Genomic DNA, 20,392 nt, shown 5'->3' with positions numbered 1-20,392 from the left:
GGAGCTCCTAAGGCAAAGTATGGAAAATCAGGAAGGGTTAACTGTTGCACTCAAGGTTCCATGGAGGCGTTTGTCCACCTTCTGTCAGAGATGACAGGGTGGCAGGCCAATGGAATGAGGTCAACACTGATAGGCTGGTGGCCATCATGGAAAACCTGGCCCAAGATCTCTGTCCTGCACTGCTGCACTCCATGGCAGTAGCACTTGCTGGTGTCTATCAGTGTCAATGTCAGAGGGGGCAGGGCTGTTTGCGCTCATTCCAGCTGTCCCTCCCTCTCAAAGAGGCAGCCATAGACCCTCAGGCACCCATAGGGAGGAGGATCATCTGGTGCACCCCGTGGGGTCATCCATCCAGGTGACTCTGCGTGTCCCACCCATCCGAATAACCTATTCCTGTGACCGCTTCAGCTCCAGCTCTACAGGCCTAGGAGAGTGGCACTGTCACACAGGAACCTGAAAGCAGGCTAGGGCCCTCCAGGTCTTGGTCCTCCAGAGAATGCCCACCAATGGTTTAACAGACAACAGGACATGGCAGACAGCAAGCACCAGGATGTAACGGCAGGGTAATGGAAATGTAGTTGCACAGAATGGGCACAGGTGTTAAAACCACATCTACATAATATTCACTTCTGTAAATAAACTCCCATTAATTACACCCTTACTATGGCTCCTTGTTATTATGAGCTATGTTACTGCCAGTTTGAAGTGTAAACCTGATAGCTGCACAAGATCAAGGCAGGGGTGTTAGTCCAGGGCTTCTTCCCTGTGCTTTGTTCAACCTTCCCAGCACATCATGACATTCCTTCACAGTGACTGAACACATCAGCCATGCCTCAGTGGGAATTACGATTTCTTCCACAATGTCCTAGCCTGGCGTCACAGAGTTCAGTCGTTCTCCCAGTGTGCTCTCTGCACCTCTGAGGTGCAGCCGACACCCCCATCCCATTCGTTTCTGCCTCCAGTCACACTGTATTCCTGCAAGGTTCAGCTTATGAAGGATGCCATAGGATCAGGAGAGGTTAAACGTTCCCCACTGTATTGCCATTGAGAGCAAGCAAGCTGCCACCAGCCAGAGAGGAGTCAGACATTTACATAAGCACCGTGTGCCTCAATGGACTGACCCCACTGCAAGTCGTCATCGTCCTCCCGGAATGTAGAGACTATGGGCATTCGCTGTATCTCCATGACTGGAGCCTTAGAAGAGGGTGTGCAATCAATCAGATGCAAGTGTAATGCTCACAGATGCCATGTGAAGATAATGGGATGTCATCATTACCCTCCACAAATCTAGCAGCTATGAGCACATCTCAAGCTCATCTGCTCATCTGGACATCATCATGGCCTCAAGGCCGACATCCTGGAGGACCTCCTCAGCCTCATCCACATTGATGTCCTCCTCATCGGAGATGTGCTGCACTTCTGTGCCATTGCAGTGCCAGGTTGTTTTGGGCACAGCATGCGACAACGATGTGAGAGACACCATCTGCGAATTGTATTGCAGGACTCCACCAGATTGTTCCAGGCTTCAGAACCTTATCAGCATCCCTATGGTTTGCTCGATCAAAGTGTGAGCTACAGCATGTGCCTCGCTGTATCTAGTCTCAGCTGTACAGTGGCCACTGCACAGGCTTAATCATCAGTGCATAGCCCTTGTCCCTGAAGAGCCAACCCTGCAGCTTGTGTCGACCCTGAAGCATGTCAGGGATCTGAGCGCGGTTGAGAAGGTCGGAGTTGTGGACATTCTCGAGACTCGTGCACACACTTGCAGGATGCATTTGGTATGGTCGCAGACCAGCTGAACATTTGATGAAGCCCTTGCTATTCTCAATTGGCAGCTTGATGCCACGGTGTTCTGAGTGCTCTGTGAATGCAGTTAATGGCACCCTACACCTGTGGAAAACCAGAGATCTACACAAATCCTATTGTTCTTGCTGCCTGGCTTGCCTGATCCTGGTCACAATGTGTCCAGGATGTGTTTTCTATGGTCGCAAATCAGCTGAACATTCAGCGAGTGGAAGCCCTTGCTGTTTACATAGTTGACAGATTGATGCCACATTGCTGCCCACATGGGTGCAGTCGATGGCACCCTGCACTTGTTGAAAACTAGACGTGCTCAAATTCCATTGCTCTTGCTTTCTGACTTTCCTGATTCTAGTCGAAATGCATGGAGTTGTGCGCCCTCAAAAGATTTTGTCTGTGACCTCCTGGATGCAGTTGTGTGCAGAAGCTTGCAAAATCTCACAGTGGTCACCTGTGGAGTCCTGGAATGAGCCACTGGCCTAAAAATTGAGTGCCACAGTCACTTACAGTGACACTGGCAATAATCTCCGACAAGTTACCATGGCACTAAATCCTGCAGCAGGCGGCAGATGTGACTCACCAGTTTCCTGGACATGCAGTGACACTAGTTCTCAGACAACTGCAGGGCAGCATGGTGGCGTAGTAGTTAGCACAGCTGCCTCAAGAGTAAATAGTGTGGACACATTCCAGGGAAATACTACAGAATGAAATTGGTATTGTGTGCCACCCCACCACTCACTCCACCTGCCAGCTGTGGGAAACATGTTTGCATCATCATGTCCAGTAAACATCTAATCATTGTATGAAATGAATCACCCGGTCATTCAGGAAGAGCATAATGCTCAGCATTAATGAGAATGAATGCAGATTTTCTTTAAGAAAGCAAGAAAAAGAAGGTAGCCTCCTATTGCTCACTGGGTAGATTTAATAACCATTTCTTTTCTTTTTTAATGGACCTCTTATCTCTCTTGGTTTTTAAAAAAACAGTAGTGCACTCAAAAAGGGTGGGATTTTCCAGTCCTGACTGAAGTCAACAGATCTTTTCCTGGACCATCAAATTTTAGGTCCCGCCCGCGATGATTCCTGCAGCGAGGGAAGCAGAAAATACCGCCGTGAATAGAAGGGGCTAGGTGTTATTGATAGTAACACCAAGCCCCACACATTCCTAATTCCACTCCAAGCAGGCAAAAGTATGACCACTGTTCTCACCAAATCACAATCACTGCACACCTCTCAAATAGTTTATCTGGTGGTGAGCTCCTTAACACTGGAGAGAGATCTCAGTCAGATCTCCATTACCTGGAAGGAACAGAAAGATGAGGCAGCATCACAGCAAACAGAGGATGGCCTCAAAGAGGATACAAGAATTCTGAAGATAGGAATAATATTCTTATGGAATGATTGAATTGGTAAGCAGATGGAGGTGGGGTGGGGTAGGGGCAATACTAAGCCCTCGCCTCTGTAGAGTGGTGAGAACGATTGTCACCATTATCCAGGAGCTACTGAAACCCATCTCTTGAAAATGACAGTAGCAAAGGAAATCATGCAGAAGCCTGGGTACCACACTTCTGCTGTCATTAACATGTGGTGGATGAGGAAGAGATAGTGATGGCCTTCCTGGCACAGAAAGAAAATTATAGTTAGAGCCTAAAAGCAATGAATGGAAATTACTCATTTGAACAATCTACTACCCACTCCATTTGAGCATCCTCAAAAATCCATTACACTCCCACATTTATCACTACAATGCAAACATTACTGACAGTGCACCAAATCTCTACAACCTAGTCATCACTGAAGCTGCATTTTGAACTCCACACAATTCCATCGTAGCAATGCACCTTTTTCAACCCGGTGTCCTGTAGTTCAGCATTTATAAAACTAGTAGCACACTCACTCCTACACAATCATCAATGGATATACTTGAAATCTGTTGAGCATTGACGAAAATGTTCTTACCTCAGAGGCTGGTCCTATATCTGCACCTGGGCAGGAGAAGGTGACAAATTCATGACATCGTTTGTGGACTACAAAGGAGCAAACTGTAAATGAGAACATAGAATATTATCAGTGAAATGATACACCAATTAACCAGCCAACACCTATCCAAGTGCATCAACCGACACATCAATCAAAATATACAAACCAATCAATGCACATCAACCAATCAGTGGCATTAGAACAGATAATTGAGTGTTTACTGCACTTGGGATTCATATGACTCTGAAATGAAAATTTGAACTGATTTACACATGAAGTTGAAAATTGGCCTCAATGTTTGTGAAAGTGAAAGGGGGAGAAAAGGTGAGAAACATACTGCACCTTTTTCTCACTTTAATGCAAAATTGATTTTACTTGCATTGTTTAAGCTTTGCTCAATCCCCATCTTAACCATTTACAGTGCAAAATAACAATGAACACCAACAGAGCATCCAGAATATCTCTGCAAATAATGTGCATGAAATAATGGGTCCTCTTTGTGAGAGTTCAATTACAACTGAAACAAATTATTTCATTAAGCTGAAGAAACAATTGTACCCGTCAGCTTTTGACAAAGCTTGGAGAGCTCGGGATAATAACTACCAGCTGCATACACTGACTGCTTCTGAACCACCAGCCAATTCATTAGGTGCATTTGGCCAATTCATGAGGTGCATCGGGCTCATGACAATTCATTAGAATTGCCTCCCAGAGGACTTCCGGTGATGAGGATCTGCTGAGAAGTCGCACATCAGGTGGCTCTCCTCCCATAAATCTGAAAAGTAGGCTCGTCGCCCGAAAAAGCCTGCTGACACCAAAGAAACCATCCCCACACCACTACCAACAGCACGACGAGAAGAAAATGCCAAATAGCAGTCATTCCAGAAGACATGTAGAAACCAGGAGCGGAAAAAGCCTGGACAAACAAAAGACCGAACCAACTGACGCACGTGGCAGCGAAACCCGAGCCTTGCCAGAGCGAGGGGACCGGGCCACCGCTCAAGACTCCCCCGCACCAGGAGATGGGTGGAGAATGTTTCTCTCAAGAGAATTGAGAGAAACATCAGGAAGAGACAAAATCAGGCATCCAAGCTGCGGTCAAGGGTTTGGTTGGCGAGGCTCTGGTGACCATGCGGGCGGCCCTAGATAAAGCAGAGAGGCGACTGGAAGCCCAGGAGAATGCGATCAAAGAACTGGAAAAAGCTGCAACAGACCATGGTGACCGGATTGTCGCCCTGGAGAAAGAGGTGGCAAGGCTGGTCGGGACATGGGAATTTGAAGGGGAAAATCGAAGACCGGGAGAATCGATTGAGGCGTCAAAACCGACAGATCATGGGCCTGCCGGAGGGGACTGAAGGTAGGAACCCTATGTGGCCCAAATTCTGGGCAACCTGGTGGGAAGGGTTAGCTTCCCCAACCCACCAGAAATCAACAGAGTACATTGGTCACTTCGCACAAAGCTCAAAGCCAAGGAGCAGTCAAGGACAATAATCGCCAAAATGCACTGGTACCAGGGCCGGGGACGAATCCTGCACTGGGCGAGACAAACTGAAAACTGTAATTGGGAAGGCCACCAGATTCGGACATACAAGGACATTAGAGCTGACCTGGCCCAGCGCCGGGCAGAATTTAATAGGTCAAAGGCCGCGCTGTACAAAACGGTACAATGTTTGGGATGCTGTGCCCAGCCAATCTCTGGGTCATGCTGCTAGGCAGTGAGCACTTCCTCACGGCCTCTGCGGATGTGAACAAGTTCGTCACAGAGAACGGACTAGGGAAGATGCAGCAGGGACAGCAATGAACAGGACGAGACTCTTATTGTTTCTTTTCTACTTTCCGAATTGCCAACTGTGACCCATCATGTTGATCACTTAGTGTGGGATTGTACTGCCTCATTCTGGGGACGAGGGAGGAAAAAGAAGAAGATAAGAATGAGAGCAGCAGAGCACAGAAGGTGGTGAGGGGAATGGCAGACACGAAGCTCAGGGAACGGATGATGGGAGGATGCACAACTAGCCTCGGGAGAGGGGCCACAACACTGGTGGGGTAGCTAGCACTGGGAAGCATTCAGGAGAGGCCGCGGTGCATCTCCCGCAAGGGGGAAAGCGCCAGGTGAGCGGGGGGGGGGTCAGACATCGGTAACAGGGGGACAACTAGGGGAAGAAACAGAGGGAAGGGAGAAGGGGGGCAGCTACAGGGCGGGGGGGAAAGGAAGATGAGGGGGGGAAAGAAAACACAAGTGAAAAATGGGTAAAAATAGAGTGAGAGCATTAGGTTGGCTACAACAGGCCTCACATAGCAACCTGGAACAAAATGGCTCTGCAAGCAAACATTTTGCTGGGTTGCTGAACAAAGGGAAACGCTGGAGTGCAGGGGCTCACCTACATGGTGTACTCACAGTGGGCGGCCATGTTGGGTGCTACCGGGACAAAGGGAAACCCTGGAGCACAGGGACCCGACCTCACGGGGAGAACGATGCCCGTGGCTATCTTGGATGGCCCCTTAACAAAGGGAAACCACGGAGTGCAGGAGCACGTCCACAAGCTAAGTATGGTTGATCCTGCAGGAGCAGGGGCATAAACACCCCCCCTCCCGCAAATCAGGACAGTCACCTGGAACGTCAGAGGACTTAATGGCTCAGTGAAAAGATCCAAAGTCTTTGACCACCTGAAAAGTTTGAAAGCCGACATTGTCTTCCTCCAAGAAAATACACCTGAGGGAGAAGGACCGACTGCAAGTAAGGAAGGGCTGGGTGGGACAGACCTACCATTCCTGCTATGGGACAAGGGCCAGGGGGACAGCCATACTGTTAAATAAGAGGATGATGTTTACGGCGACAAGGACGGTTACGGATCCAGGGGAACGTGGTCAGAGGTTTTCTGGACAGGACACTCATACTGGTGAACGTGTACGCTCCCAACTGGGATGACACGGAGTTTATAAAGAAGACCATGGCAGGAATCCCCGACAGACCCACACCAAATCATCATGGGGGAGACCTTAACTGTGTACAGGACCCACGGACAGACAGGTCGAATCCCAAAATGGGGAAGACCACCAACATGGAAAAAGAACTTGGCAGCAGATGGGGGCAGTGGACCCATGACGGTTCACCCACCCAACGGAGGAGTTCTTCTTCGCCTCCCAAGTACACAAGGTATATTCACAGATCAACTTCTTTGTAGTGGGGAAATCTGTGCTTCCAGGGCTCGTAAAAGCCATCGTTATCTCAGTCCACGCTACATGGATGTGAGGTTGGAGTCGGGCTGTGTCCAATGCCCTCCATGGAGGTTGGACACGCCCTCCTGGCCGATAAGGCTTTCTGCGAGAAAATATCACAGGCTATAGACGGATATTACTAATAACCAGAATTGGGAGGTCTCACCCTGCACATTCTGGGATGTGCTGAAGGCTGTGATCAGGGGAGAAATTATCACATAGAAAGCATGGAGAGATGGGGAAGAGAAGGTGGCTAGGTAACAGTTAGTCGACTCCATACTGGAAGTAGTCCGGCGATACTCCAAGGCCCCGACCGTAGAAGTCCTAGCAGAGAGGGAAAAACTACAGATGGACTTTAACCTGCTCTACACAAGGAAAGCAGTGCACCAACTCCGCCAGCACGGTGGACCCTGTACAAGCACGGACACAAGGCTAGCAACCTGCAGGCTCATCAACTGAGAACGCAGGCAGCCACGAGGGAAGTTGCCCAGATTAGGGACAACAAAGGTAAATTAGTAGAGGAGCCGGATAAGGTCAATGAGGCATTCGAAACCGTCTACCGGGAGCTGTACAACTCCGAGCCACCAGCAAGGGACTTGAGGATGAAGCAGTTCCTCGATGGACTGGACATGCCAGTCGTGGGGGAGGATGGGAGATGGGGTCTGGAAGCACAGCTAGAACTGGGAGAAGTCATGGAGAGTATTAGCTTCATGCAGGCAGGGAAGGCGCCGCGACCGGACAGTTTCCCGGCAGATTTTTACAAAAGATTCACGATGGCACTGGCCCTAAACCAGCGGGAGATGTTCACCGACTCACTGACGAGGGACACCCTGACGCACAATCCTCAATCTCGCTGGTACCGAAGAAAGACAAAGACCCAACAGAATGCAGTTCCGACAGACCCATCTCGCTGCTAAACGCAGATGTAAAAATACTGGCCAAGATCCTAGCCAAGAGGCTGGAGGACTGCGTATCAGAGATGGTAGCAGAAGACCAAAAGGGCTTTGTCAAGGGTAGACAGCTAACATCAAACATTAGACGCCTGCTGAACGTTATGATCCCATCCAGGGAGAGAACACCAGAGGTGAGCAGGGAGACATGGAATCCAACCATGCCCAACAAAAAACACGAGACATAGCACCACACCAACGTAACTGGAGCAGGGTACAAGAACAGACGAGGGAAGAAGGCACGCCAGACAACTAGGGTTGTGGGGGATTGGGGGGTGGCGGGGTGGAGGAGAGAGAGAGAGAGAGAGAGAGAGAGAGAGAGAGAGAGAGAGAGAGAGAGAGAGAGAGAGAGAGAGAGAGAGAGAGAGAGAGAGGAGGACCCAGGAAGGAAAATGGGAGGGGGAACAGGGAAACCAGCCAGAATCAAAAAACTACTGGAAAACAAAAAGCAGGAAACCGTAGCCACTATTGTAAATAATGTAAGACAACTGATGTAAATGATCAAAACAGACCGATGTGCAAATATTTTTCTTTATCCTTTATCTCCTAATGTGTGTTCACACTTATCCTTGCTTTATATCCAAAAATCTCAAAAAGATATTTAGAAAAAAATTATATCCCAGTGGCAACCCAGGAATGAAATAAGGAAAGAATTATTTAAAATACTGTAATTGTTATCACTGCGCAAAAGGAGTATTCCAGGGCAATGGTTTTAGCAAAAGATGAGTATTGTATAATATTAAAGCTATGCCACTAAATAAAGAAGATGATAATTCTGGTTGGTATGCAAGAGGAAAATGGATGAAAGCAGCTGTAACTGACAACTGCTGAATGAAATGATTGTGCCCCCATTCCGCAACATCTGCTTGGGTAGTTTTAAAAACACAACTTGTTTAAATATGTTCTTTTTCCTAAAGTGTGTACCAATAGTACCAATATGGTAAACATTTCTAGTGATAACTTTGCAGAACTGAAAATCCCACCAAATCTATTTTAGCCCATGAAGGATAACCGAAACACAGAATGATTCTTCAACCAGTGGTTGGAGTTGCCTCTGCTATCATTCCTTACATACATTGGGATCTTTTACCTCTTCCTATTTCACCCTTAACCCATCATCCAAGTGCTGGGGACATTTATTTGAGGAAAATGTTCTGCCTTAACACTCACCATGTGTTACTCAACGGACAACTTTAAAAGTTGCTCAAAAGAAAATCCCCATCAAATAGAACAAACAATAATAGGATTTAACAAATGGAAAACATTGGATCTCAGGAGGTAAGAATAACAAAGCAATTCTGCCAGACACCCACCGTGGAAGATTGACACAATATTTAATGGATGCAACAGCAATTACTTACTGCTGCTCTGTGCTTTAAACATCTTCCTCTTACCTCTCAGAACCAGACAAAATAATTGCCTTCCTTATCATAAATAGGAATCTTTAAAATTAACTCATTGGGTTCAAAATTCAGAATCATAGTGCAGCTGGAGACCTTCCAAATCAGAGAAGGTCTCCAGTTTCCCTGCACTATGCCGGGAAGGATGAGCAGATATGCATCCACTGCTTGCGCCAGTAATCTCTGAACTAGTGCTATCTTGACATCACTCAGCCATTCTGGTTGATTTGGAGCTTTATAAAATAAAATATAAAATAAAGGATACACTTTTCAAGGTAGTGCAAGAACAGAGATTTAATGGGATATGTACAAAACTTGAAAGTGACAGGGAAGGTGGAGAAAGTGGTTAAAAGCCGTTCATGATCCTGGGCTTTATAAATAGAGGCATAGAACTCAAGACATCCATTACAATTGCCTCGATGAGTGCAGCTCCAATAAAACTCAAGAAGCTCATCATCATCCAGGACAAAGCAGCTGACTCATGTGGCACCCCATCCACTACTTTAAACTTTCATTCTCTCTACCATTGATGCACAGTGACAGAAATGAGTACCATCTACAAGATGCACTGCAGCAGCTCACCAATGCTCCTTTGACAGCACCTTCCAAAGCAGTGACCTCTACCACCTAGAATGACAAGGCAGCAGATGCGTGGGAACATCACCACCTGCAAGTCATACACTACTCATACTTGGAACTATATCGCTGCTCCTTCACTGTTGATGGGTCAAAATCCTAGAACTCCCTTCCTAACAGGAGTGTGGGTGTTCCTACAACACATGGGATGCAGCGGTTCAAGAAGATAGCACACCACACCACATTCCATGAATTAATCTAAAATAAGCTTAAGTGGTTTTGAAGGTTTGTGGTTTTTGATATTTTAAAGGGTCTGGATGATTGCCACTTGTATTGTCTTCCAAGTGAAATTACATATTTTTAAATAGCTAAAAGTTATGGATGCATTACTTTTTATAAAGCAAATTACAATGGATGCTTTGACAAAGTGATCTGAGTCGGAACATTAGCTCCCTTCTCTCTCTCCGCAGATGTTGTCAGACCTACTGAGATGTCCAGTATTTTCTGTTTTTGTTATTTTTTATAAAGCTTTTTTTACACATACTATGTAGGGTTCATTGATTTTGTACAGTGTATAGTGAGTGGGTCAATAGGCATGGAAGTGCCATAGCTTGGAATTGGGGACATGATGGGCCATAGTGGGTTGGGTGGAAGAGCAGAGCTCGGTATAGGGGCCATGTGGACGACCTTTTGAACTCGCCTTTTGAAAGATTTACTCATGCAGCCTGGGGTTCATAACGCCTCTGAGGGGCTGTGAACCATTACTCTTAAAACATGGCCTGAATTCATGAAAATTGCGAAGGAGTAGGACATGTTTATCTCTACAATGGAACCAGCCTACTACCTTAAAAGGCACTCCCGAAAATCAGACAACCTGGAAAAGGGGCCGGGAATCTGAGAATTTGGCCAGACCCCAATCAGACATTTTTACAGGACTCCTGAGTCATACATATTAACTTGGTGAAAGGCCAGGCTTTTGTATCCAGTTCTGAGCACCTGACTTTCAGAAGGATGTGAACGCTTTAGAAAGGGTTAAAAAAGATTCACGAGTCTGATTACAGGGATGAGGGACTTTAGTCAGGTGGGTAGAGTGGAGAAGCTTGGGTTGGTCTTCAAAGGTTGAAAGAGATATAATTGAGGTGTTCAAAATCATGAAGAACCTTGACAGAGTAGATGGAGAGAAACTGTTCATTTGGCAGGATAATTGAGAATCAGAGGACACAGTTTAAGATAATTGACAAACGAACCAACAACAGAAGGGACACTTTTTATGCATTGAATGGTTAGGATACGGAATCACTGCCTGAGAATGTGGTGGAGGCAGATTCAATTGTGCTATTAGACCTGGGGAAAACATTTAGAGGACTACATGGAATGGGCATGGAACTGGGACTAGCAGGGTTGCTCTCACAGAAAGCTGCCATAGACTGGTGTCAATGGTCTCCTTCTGTTGCAGCTATTCTATGATTCCATTTGCAAACGTAGACCTCACAGGATCTATCAAAGTATCTGCTCGTCAGTCACCTAACAAGATGTGTTTAGCAGCAAGAGGGTTCAGAACTGGTATTACTTAAAGGGTCAGGCACCCAACTTTCATGTTAGATAAATTAGAATAGCTTCTGCCAACTGTCTCTGGAAGTACAATGTTTTTGGAAGTGTTGTGTTTAGTTCCAGAGTTCTGTGAGAAGTGTTGCTGCATTCTCACAAGAAGGGAAGAGGATTTGGTAGCCTGTCCACATAAAGGCCTCAATATGTACAGAGGCCACAGTTGTAATTCATCAGGGTCTGCAACATGACAGGAAGACTGAGCAGAAGTGTGGAGAGCGGGTGTTCTATATATGATGGCAGAGCTGGATTCCTTCATGCTCCTCGACAGTGACAGGAGGCTGCAGGCAGGCCAGCCAATACACCCAACATCTCTACATGCATTCCATTGTCTGCTGCCCCATTGAGGCCTTTATCTGGGCTCACCATAACAGAACATAAATGTGATCTCACTCTTTGGTGGGCTTGCATACAAACGATCAATTTATCCTGGTCCAGCTACAGCCCAGTGTTTCACCAGGTACAAATTCCAACACTACTCGGTATGTGCTGCCCAGTATCTGAGCTGATAGCTCTGTGTTTCACTGTTGCTCTGTGTTGCACTGTTGCTCTCTTCCTTCCTCCTGTGTGTGGTGGGCAGGCAGGCAGACAGTTTTTGTGTGTCTGAAAGCAGGAAATCTGAAAGGGAAAAGGTCAATATGAGGGAAAGGGGGGAGCAGAGGAAGGCAGGGGGTCCATGGTCACACCATCATGCCAGACAGGAGGATGTGGGCGAGCTGGAATTTGAGAAGGTTCATACAGCATGAACCGCCATCCTCAAATTTTCTTAGCATGAACCGCCATCCTCAAATTTTCTTAATGATATGATGCAGCTCTCCCCATTTTGCAGAGAACCATCTCCTCCATCGGACTTAGGGAGATAGATGCATTTTCTTTTTTATTCATTCAGGGGAGTGGGCGTCGTTGGCTAGGCCACCATTTATTGCCCATCCCTAATTCTCTGTAAACTGAATGGCTTGCTGGCCATTTCAGAGGGTATGGAGCCATGTGTAGGCCAGGTTAGGTAAGGACAGCAGATTTTCTTCCCTAAAGGACATGAGTGAACCAGGTGGATTTTTACCCCAATCGATAATGGTTTCTTGGTCAGATTTTTATTGAATTCAAATTTCACCATCTGCCATGGTGGGATTCAAAACCAGGTCCCCAGAGTAGTACCCTGGGTCTCTGGGTTACTAGTCAAGTAACAATACCACTTCACCACAACATCATTGTCTCCCAAGGATTCTGCTTTGTGCTCTTCTGTCGTGCGCTACCTTGTCCTGCAAGAAAGCGGGCAGAATGTCAGTAATTGTGTTGTACTGTGGTGATGTGTCAACCACGACAGCGGAGTAGTTGGATGTATGCACAAGCAGTGGGAACTGGGTGTGAAGTGAGTATCATTGGAATGTGTGTGAGGGTGGAATGAGGTGAGAGTCCTGAGTGTCAGAGAATGTTAATGTGTGAGTAATGGGAGTGTGATGCCATTGAGCAGGTGAGAGGTTTGTTGTGTGGTGAGTAGGAGGTGCTGTGCAAAGATGCATTCACTGACTCAAACACACTTGTTCTTTCGTTAAGCATCTTTTGGCACATCTGTCAGGTCCTCAGGTCAGACTTCCGAAATTCTGAGAGTGGTGTTTGAGGACTTCCTGCCACTTCCACCTGCCAATCCACACAGAACCATGGCATCTCTCCTTCTGTCCACCTCCATAGCTAAAGTCTCCGGCCTCGCAGCCATGTATCTGCCTGGCGTTTCATTTCAAAGTGCAATAAGAGAACTCCACAGGGTTCACTGGGTTTACACTTTTGCAAGTATTTCTCGTCAGTTATCACAACTTTGCCTTCTTCCCACTGGTTTTTTAAGGTTTGAGCATTCCCTAATAAGAAAGTTAGGCAGAAATGTTTGCACCACTAGGAGATGAGAGCCAAGACAAGCTGAATTGATTCACTGAAATTTCCTCTGCATCTTTGAGCATGACTAGCTGACCTTTCACGACTTGGCTGAGGTCAAAGGAACTAAAGGAATTGTGAACCGAGTGTTAGTATATGAATAGACTGCAGGGGCAGCACGGTGGTGCAGTGGTTATAAGTGCTGCCTCACGGCACCGAGATACCAGGTTCGATCCCGACTCATGGTCACTGTCCATGTGAAGTTTGCACATTCACCCCGTGTTTGCGTGGGTTTCGCCCCCACGACCCAAAGATGTGCCAGGTAGGTGGATCGGCCATGCTAAATTGCCCCTTAATTGGAAAAAATGAATTGGGTACTTTAAATTTATGGGGAAAAAGTATATTAATAGACTGCAATATCCCTGAAATGAAGAACTTGTCGTATGAGGAATGGTTGAGGACTCTGGGGCTGTACTCGGAGTTTAGAAGGATGGGGGGGGGGGGAAATCTTATTGAAACTTACAGGATACTGCGAGGCCTGGATAGAGTGGACGTGGAGAGGATGTTTCCACTTGTTGAAAAAACTAGAACCAGAGGACACCATCTCAGACTAAAAGGGACGATCCTTTAAAACAGAGATGAGGAGCAATTTCTTCAACCAGAGGGTGGTGAATCTGTGGAACTCTTTGCCGCAGAAGGTTGTGGAGCCCAAATCACTGAGTGTCTTTAAGACAGAGATAGATAGGTTCTTGATTAATAAGGGGATCAGGGGTTACGGGGAGAAGGCAGGAGAATGGGGGTGAGAAAATATCAGCCATGATTGAATGGCAGAGCAGACGCGATGGGCCGAGTGGCCTAATTCTGCTCCTATATTATGGTCTTATTAGGCTGCACCAGAGTTAGTGCAGTTCAATGAGCAATAGTAGAAACTATTTTGGGTTTAAGTTCACAGAAATAGAACCTCTTAATATTTCTGCAGGAAGTCAAAGAGGAACTATGGGAGGTTCGGCCGTAATTTGTCAAACCTCCTTGGATATGGAAGTTGTGACAAGGTTGCCAATTTATTACCTCTATTCAGGAAGGGAGAAAGTCATGAACCAGATAATTATACATCAGTCAAGCTAACACCGTAGTGGGTTAGCTTCTCGAGATTATGACGTGATAAATGTAATCATCACTCAGAAAGACATAGGTTAATGAAGAACAGCTAGCACAGGTTAGATAAAGTCAAGTTACACCTGATAAATTCAATACAGTATAATGTGCTTACACAATGAAGACACAATAGTGTACTTGTACAATTGCGGTTGGTTTAGCTCAGTTGGTTGGACAGCTGGTTTGTGATGCAGAGCAAAGCCAACAACACGGGTTCAATTCCCGTACCGACTGAGGTCATTCACAAAGGCCCTGTCTTCTCAACCTGAGGTGCGGTGATCCTCAGGTTAAATCACCACCAGTCAGCTCTCCCCCTCAAAGGGGAAAGGAGCCTATAGTCATCTGGAACTTTGGTGACTTTACTTTGTACCTCATTTGGTGTAACATAAAAATTACAGTGTGGTATGTGGTATGATATACTTAGTACTAGGTAGTACATGGTACAACACAACATGTATACTGTGGGTACATAGTGGGCTATATATCATATATTATGATAATTTCTACACACAGTACATCATAGTATTGCATAAAGATCAATGTAGTACATGTTTCTGATTTCAGCCAGGTCTTTAAAGGCAAGCTAGTCATAACCACACATTTCCTGGGATAGAGGAAACATTGGCACAAATCTTCCGGTCTCCAGATTGTCAGATGCTGGAGATACGATGGAAGATGCACGTCAAGAACCGGTGGAAATTCTGATGCACAGACCTATGTGGGAATTGCCCAGGATGTTTAAGCTTCCGGTGGACAATTCTCCTGCTGCTTGGGACTCTCTGTAAATGTCTCAGACTTTGAGACTTGGGACAGGCACAGATCCATGCAATTTACCTTAAGAGTTATCCAGGATATGTTAAACAGATTAAAACCTAGTCTAACATCTGAGTAACTCTGCAATTGACACCTCCTCCCACTGCCTCCAATCACCTCCTTTTTCAAAAAATATTTTTATTCTCCTCCTTTTTCACATTTTCATCCAAATTTACACCCACCAACAAACAATCAACAATAACAAATACAATATCAATCCCCTGGCCAACAATTCCTTCCCCCACACCAACCCCCAAACAACCCTCAACATTTTAAATACAAACATCAAAGAAAAGGAATCAGGAATCCACCATCAACCCATACATAGTCACCAACAACATACACAGTCCAACCCTACACCCTAATGTTCAATGTCATCCAATTCTTGAAAGTGCATAATAAACAAAGCCCATGAATTGTAGAATCCTTCCAGCCTTCCCCTAATCTCAAACGTCACATTCTCAAGTGTTAAAAACGCTCAACAGATCCCCCCCGCCTCACCAGGGTGGGGAAACTGACCTCCACCCCAACAGGATCCGTCTTCGGGATCCCGCACCCACTTCCAACCCCGGCCGATCTGATACCCCAAATGTGGCCTCCCGAGGACCCGGCTCAAGCCTCACATGTACCACCTTCGAAATGACCCTGAACACCTCCCTCAATACCCCTCCAGCTTTGGGCAGGACCAAAACATATGAACGTGGTTTGCGGCCCCACCCCACCCGCCCCCGTAACATTCACAAACATCCTCTATCCCTCAAAGAGTCAGCTCATCCTCGCCTTTGTGAGGTGCGCTCTATACACCACCTTCAGCTGTATCAGCCCCAACCTCGCACACGAAGTTGAGGCATTCACCTTCTAGAGCACCTCACACCACAACCCCTCCTCCATGCCCTCTCCCAACTCTTCCTCCCACTTTGTCTCAATCCTCTCCAGCAGTGCCTTCTCATCTCCCAGCCGACACCACCCCCTTCTCCATCATCAACACCTCCTTCAACAGTTCGCCACTGGAAAGCTCTGTATCTCCTTCTTTGCAAAATCTCAGACCTGCCTATACCTAAACATTTCCCCCTGCCCCAATCCATATTTCACCCCAGCTCCTTCAATCCCGCAAACCGTCCCGCGAGAAACCCTGACTCCCTTCTCCCATCTCCGAAAACCCCCATCCCACTTCCCTGGCTCAAATCTGTGAATCCTCCGAATCGGCATTTCTCTTGACCCCACCCCCAGCCTAAATTGCTGGCACAGCTGCCTCCAGATTTTCAGCATCGCTACTACTACCAGATTTCCTGAATATTTCCCTGGAGGCGTCGGGAGCGGGGCTTTTGCCAACGCCCTCAGCCCCGACCCCTTATACACTCTCCTCCATTCTAACCCACTGGGAGTCTCCCCCCACCCCCCCTAACCCAGCTCTCTTACCTTCTCCGCTTTCACTGCGCTGTAATAATATAGTAAATTCGGAAGACCTAACCCCCCTGACTACCGTCCTCTCTGCAACAGCACCTTCCTCATCAAAACCACCACCACCAACCCCCCGCCCCCATATAAACAAGGTAATCATCTTTTCAACCTCCTTGAAAAATGCCTTTGGCAGGAAGATCGGCAGGCATTAAAAAATAATCAAGAATCGCGGCAACACGTTCATTTTAATTGCCTGCACCCGACCTGTCAGCGACAGAGAGAGACCATCCCACCTTGTCAGATCTGCTTTCACCCTCCCTAAGACTAGTAATGTTGTACCTGGGGAGCACCGCCCCCCCCCACAAATCACGTGCCACCTGTACCTCCAGATACTCCAATCACCTCCTTGATCAGATCTGACTACACCCCTGACCCAACACAACTACCTCCTGGCCCAGCTTGTAACTCCCACATGACCTGATTAACCTCCTCCATAATTGGACTACCCAGCACAACCTCACACCCCGTTGGATCTACTAACTGTTTGGGGTTCTTTAAAAAATCAACTAAACACATACTGGGAAATAAAATGATACTCAGAAATGCTGAGTCTGCAAAAGTATAGTCAACTTATTAAAAAACGAGTGAACTATTGAATCCTTAATGTCATGTCTACGGATTCTAACAATGTTTCAAAGGATGTACCATGTAAACCCTACTGAAAGAAACAATATGAAGCCATATTCAGCAAATTGCAACAAACTAGTAACATAGTAAGGCTAGACTAGTCATGTAGTAAAGACTTTAGCCGTGAGAGAGAGTACATGGGAAACTGTACTGTCAGGGGAATAATAATTAATCTTGTGATTACTGTCTAATTAACTAATTGTCTATTAAGTGATTGACACCTTTCTGAACGAATCAGGGAAGGGTCTCAGCTGAGAGGAAAAAAAATAATGAAAAATGAATAAGGGACTAAACGATAGATAAGGATTTACTTAAGAATATGATCGTAAGAAATTTTTTTTTTAAAAAGAAAAGATTCGTAAGAATCATGTGCAGTGTAAAACAGGTTAATGATTCACCTTGAGCCCATTATGCACTCCTGTCCTGGAAATCTCACCCCATGAAGCCCATAGTAAACTTTTACTTGCAACAAAATAAACAGAACTGCAGCCATGATTCCACTTTTTGTTTGCAAGATAATTATGGACGCAAAAGCCATCTAACTCCATTCATCTCATCTATCCCAGAATGACATCCTGACATACATAGTTGGGGCAGGAGTAGGCCATTCAGTCCCTCAAGCCTGCTGTCAGTCAATAACATTGCTACATCATACCAGTCACTACAACCCAAAAGTACTTAATTGGCTGTAAAGAGATTTGGGACATCATGAAAGGTGCTGTCTAAACATAGGGACAGAATTCTCCCATCTGGGAATAAGTCTGTTGGCAGGAAAGGGAATGGAGAGTTTTCCCCAGTGCGGAGTCCGGTGAGAAACCACACCACATTTTCTGACATTAACCATATTAATTATGTAGCTGGGAATTTAGCGCCATATTCCATGGCAGGACAGGCATGATGCCGCAGGTCCAGCTGTCATGTCTCTGTGCCATAGGATCATAGAATCACTGCAGTGAAGAAGGCCATTCATCCCATCGAGACCACACCGACCCTCTGAAAGAGCACCCTATCCAGGTCCATGCCTCAATCCTATCCCCGTAAAGCAGTAACCCCACCTAACCTTTTTTATGAACACTAAGGGCAATTTAGCACAGCCAATCTACCTAACCTGCACATCTTTGGACTGTGGGAGGAAACCGGAGAACCCGGAAGTAACCCATGCAGACACAGGGAGAACTCACAAACTCCACACAGACAGTGAACCAAGGCTGGAATTGAACCCGGTCCCTGGCGCTCATGCAGCTGTGCTAACCACTGTGCCACTGTATTAAGAAGGCACTCATTATAACTGACCCAACATTGAAGAAAGAAGATGGACCTCCTGAAAAAGATGGATCTTCAGGAACACGAAGGCTGGAAGATGGCCCTCCTCAATGATACCGAACCTGAGTGATTCACCTGTCGATGCTCTCGCCCACTGCTGTGGAATTCCAGAGTCCAAGTTTACTGGCAGCCTCCATCCTGAACTCCAGGCACAACCCAAGCATTCTTCAGGTGAGCCCCGACTTCTGCATGTCTCGTTGTTTCAGACATGTTCTGGACTTTTTGCTCCCTGCTGATGTAGCAGAGAATTGGGTGTGGGTGGAAGATTCCGGTTGGGCCTTCATCTGCATCCCATTAAAAGGATAAGAATCATTCTAATGCCAGTTTCCAGCAGGTTTCATGGAGAATACTAGCGAAAGATCCCGTGGGAAATTCAACCAGCATAAAACCGATTTTTGGACCCCAGCTGAAATCACTCCGCCCCCGCCCCCCCCCCCCCCCCCTTCATGGAACCCACCAGTGGCGACAGGGGAGAATTCCACTGTACGGTTCGTCTTTCTTTCATGACACCAGTGTGCAGTAGGCAGAGATTGTAACAATGGTGAAACTAGAGGCCTAATCCTGATTCTCCAAGGATAATTCATCACAGTGCAATTGACTGATGTTCGCAAAGTGGTGAAAAAGAAATAACTGAATTTACAAATCTTCAGTTAATCTCCCACCAAAGCCCCCAACCTCCTCCAAATCCCCCCCCTCCAACTTCCCCCCAAACCTATGACCCCCTTCAACTTTCCCCCAAACTCTCCTCCGACCTTCCTCCAGACTCCCCCAAACCACCCCACATAGCATCCAATTGGTTGCAAAATTACAGGGATTTGACTGATCATTTTTCAGGCAGGACCACTCAGTTACTGCTGCTGCTTGTCACCTTTAGGCAGCTGTGTGGTTTCCTAGCAGGCATTTAAAAAAAACAATTGCAAAACTGCCAGAAAGTCGGAAGCAACAGTAGCAACTAGTGAAATTGACCTGACACTGACAGGTCGGCATAGAAATATCGGAATTATCAATCGGACAGATCTATTCTAATGCCTGTCTTTCGGATTTGCAGCTCCGGCTGCTCAGCGTAGACGAGAAGCTGTTTGAAACATTTTTAGCCGCCGGACCCTGGTATTTGGCTGTACCCTCCCCATCTGGGTCCTGGAGCCAGTTAGCCACTCACCCACCTATCCAATCATTCACCCGTTCACTAACCCACACTGAAAGACTTTAAATTTCCCTGGCTCTACTCCACTCAATGGAGCGCCATGACAGATGCTGCACTGCACATTTCTTTGACAGCTGGAATTGGAAGATCCCAGAAGAAATCCTCGCCATCAATGACAACTCTCATAGCATTGCTGCTGACTGGAGGATTCAGGCCATTGTGGTAGACAGGATACCACAATGTACCATGTACACGAACCATTTATTGCATATATTATATGCCATAATGTTCAGAAACTGTTTACTATATCACATACTACAATTCACTGTATGTACTGTATCTGTTGCACAATCTACTGCGCATACTTTACCACATGCAACAAAAAAAAGTTTCCATACAAGAATCATTCTCACCAGAGGGAAACAGAACCTCCACGTGGTAGTTCAACTTGAAAACATGCAAACTAATTCAGT

The 20,392-nt window shown here is 46.4% G+C and overlaps 1 protein-coding gene across 2 annotated transcripts in view; it reads right to left on the bottom strand.

The window, feature by feature from the left end:
* LOC140394174 (protein kinase C beta type) overlaps nucleotides 1-20,392 on the bottom strand; it is a 531,938-nt gene that overhangs the window by 232,952 nt on the left and 278,594 nt on the right. For both annotated transcript variants that reach the window (XM_072481123.1, XM_072481121.1), the window contains exon 3: nucleotides 3,760-3,842. In XM_072481123.1, coding sequence (XP_072337224.1) covers nucleotides 3,760-3,842 — 83 coding nt within the window. The remainder of the gene's footprint in view (nucleotides 1-3,759; nucleotides 3,843-20,392) is intronic.

This window comes from Scyliorhinus torazame, chromosome 17, assembly GCF_047496885.1.
Source record: "Scyliorhinus torazame isolate Kashiwa2021f chromosome 17, sScyTor2.1, whole genome shotgun sequence".
In the NCBI taxonomy this organism is placed as follows: Eukaryota; Metazoa; Chordata; class Chondrichthyes; order Carcharhiniformes; family Scyliorhinidae; genus Scyliorhinus; species Scyliorhinus torazame.
This window is presented reverse-complemented; position numbering and strand designations above follow the sequence as displayed.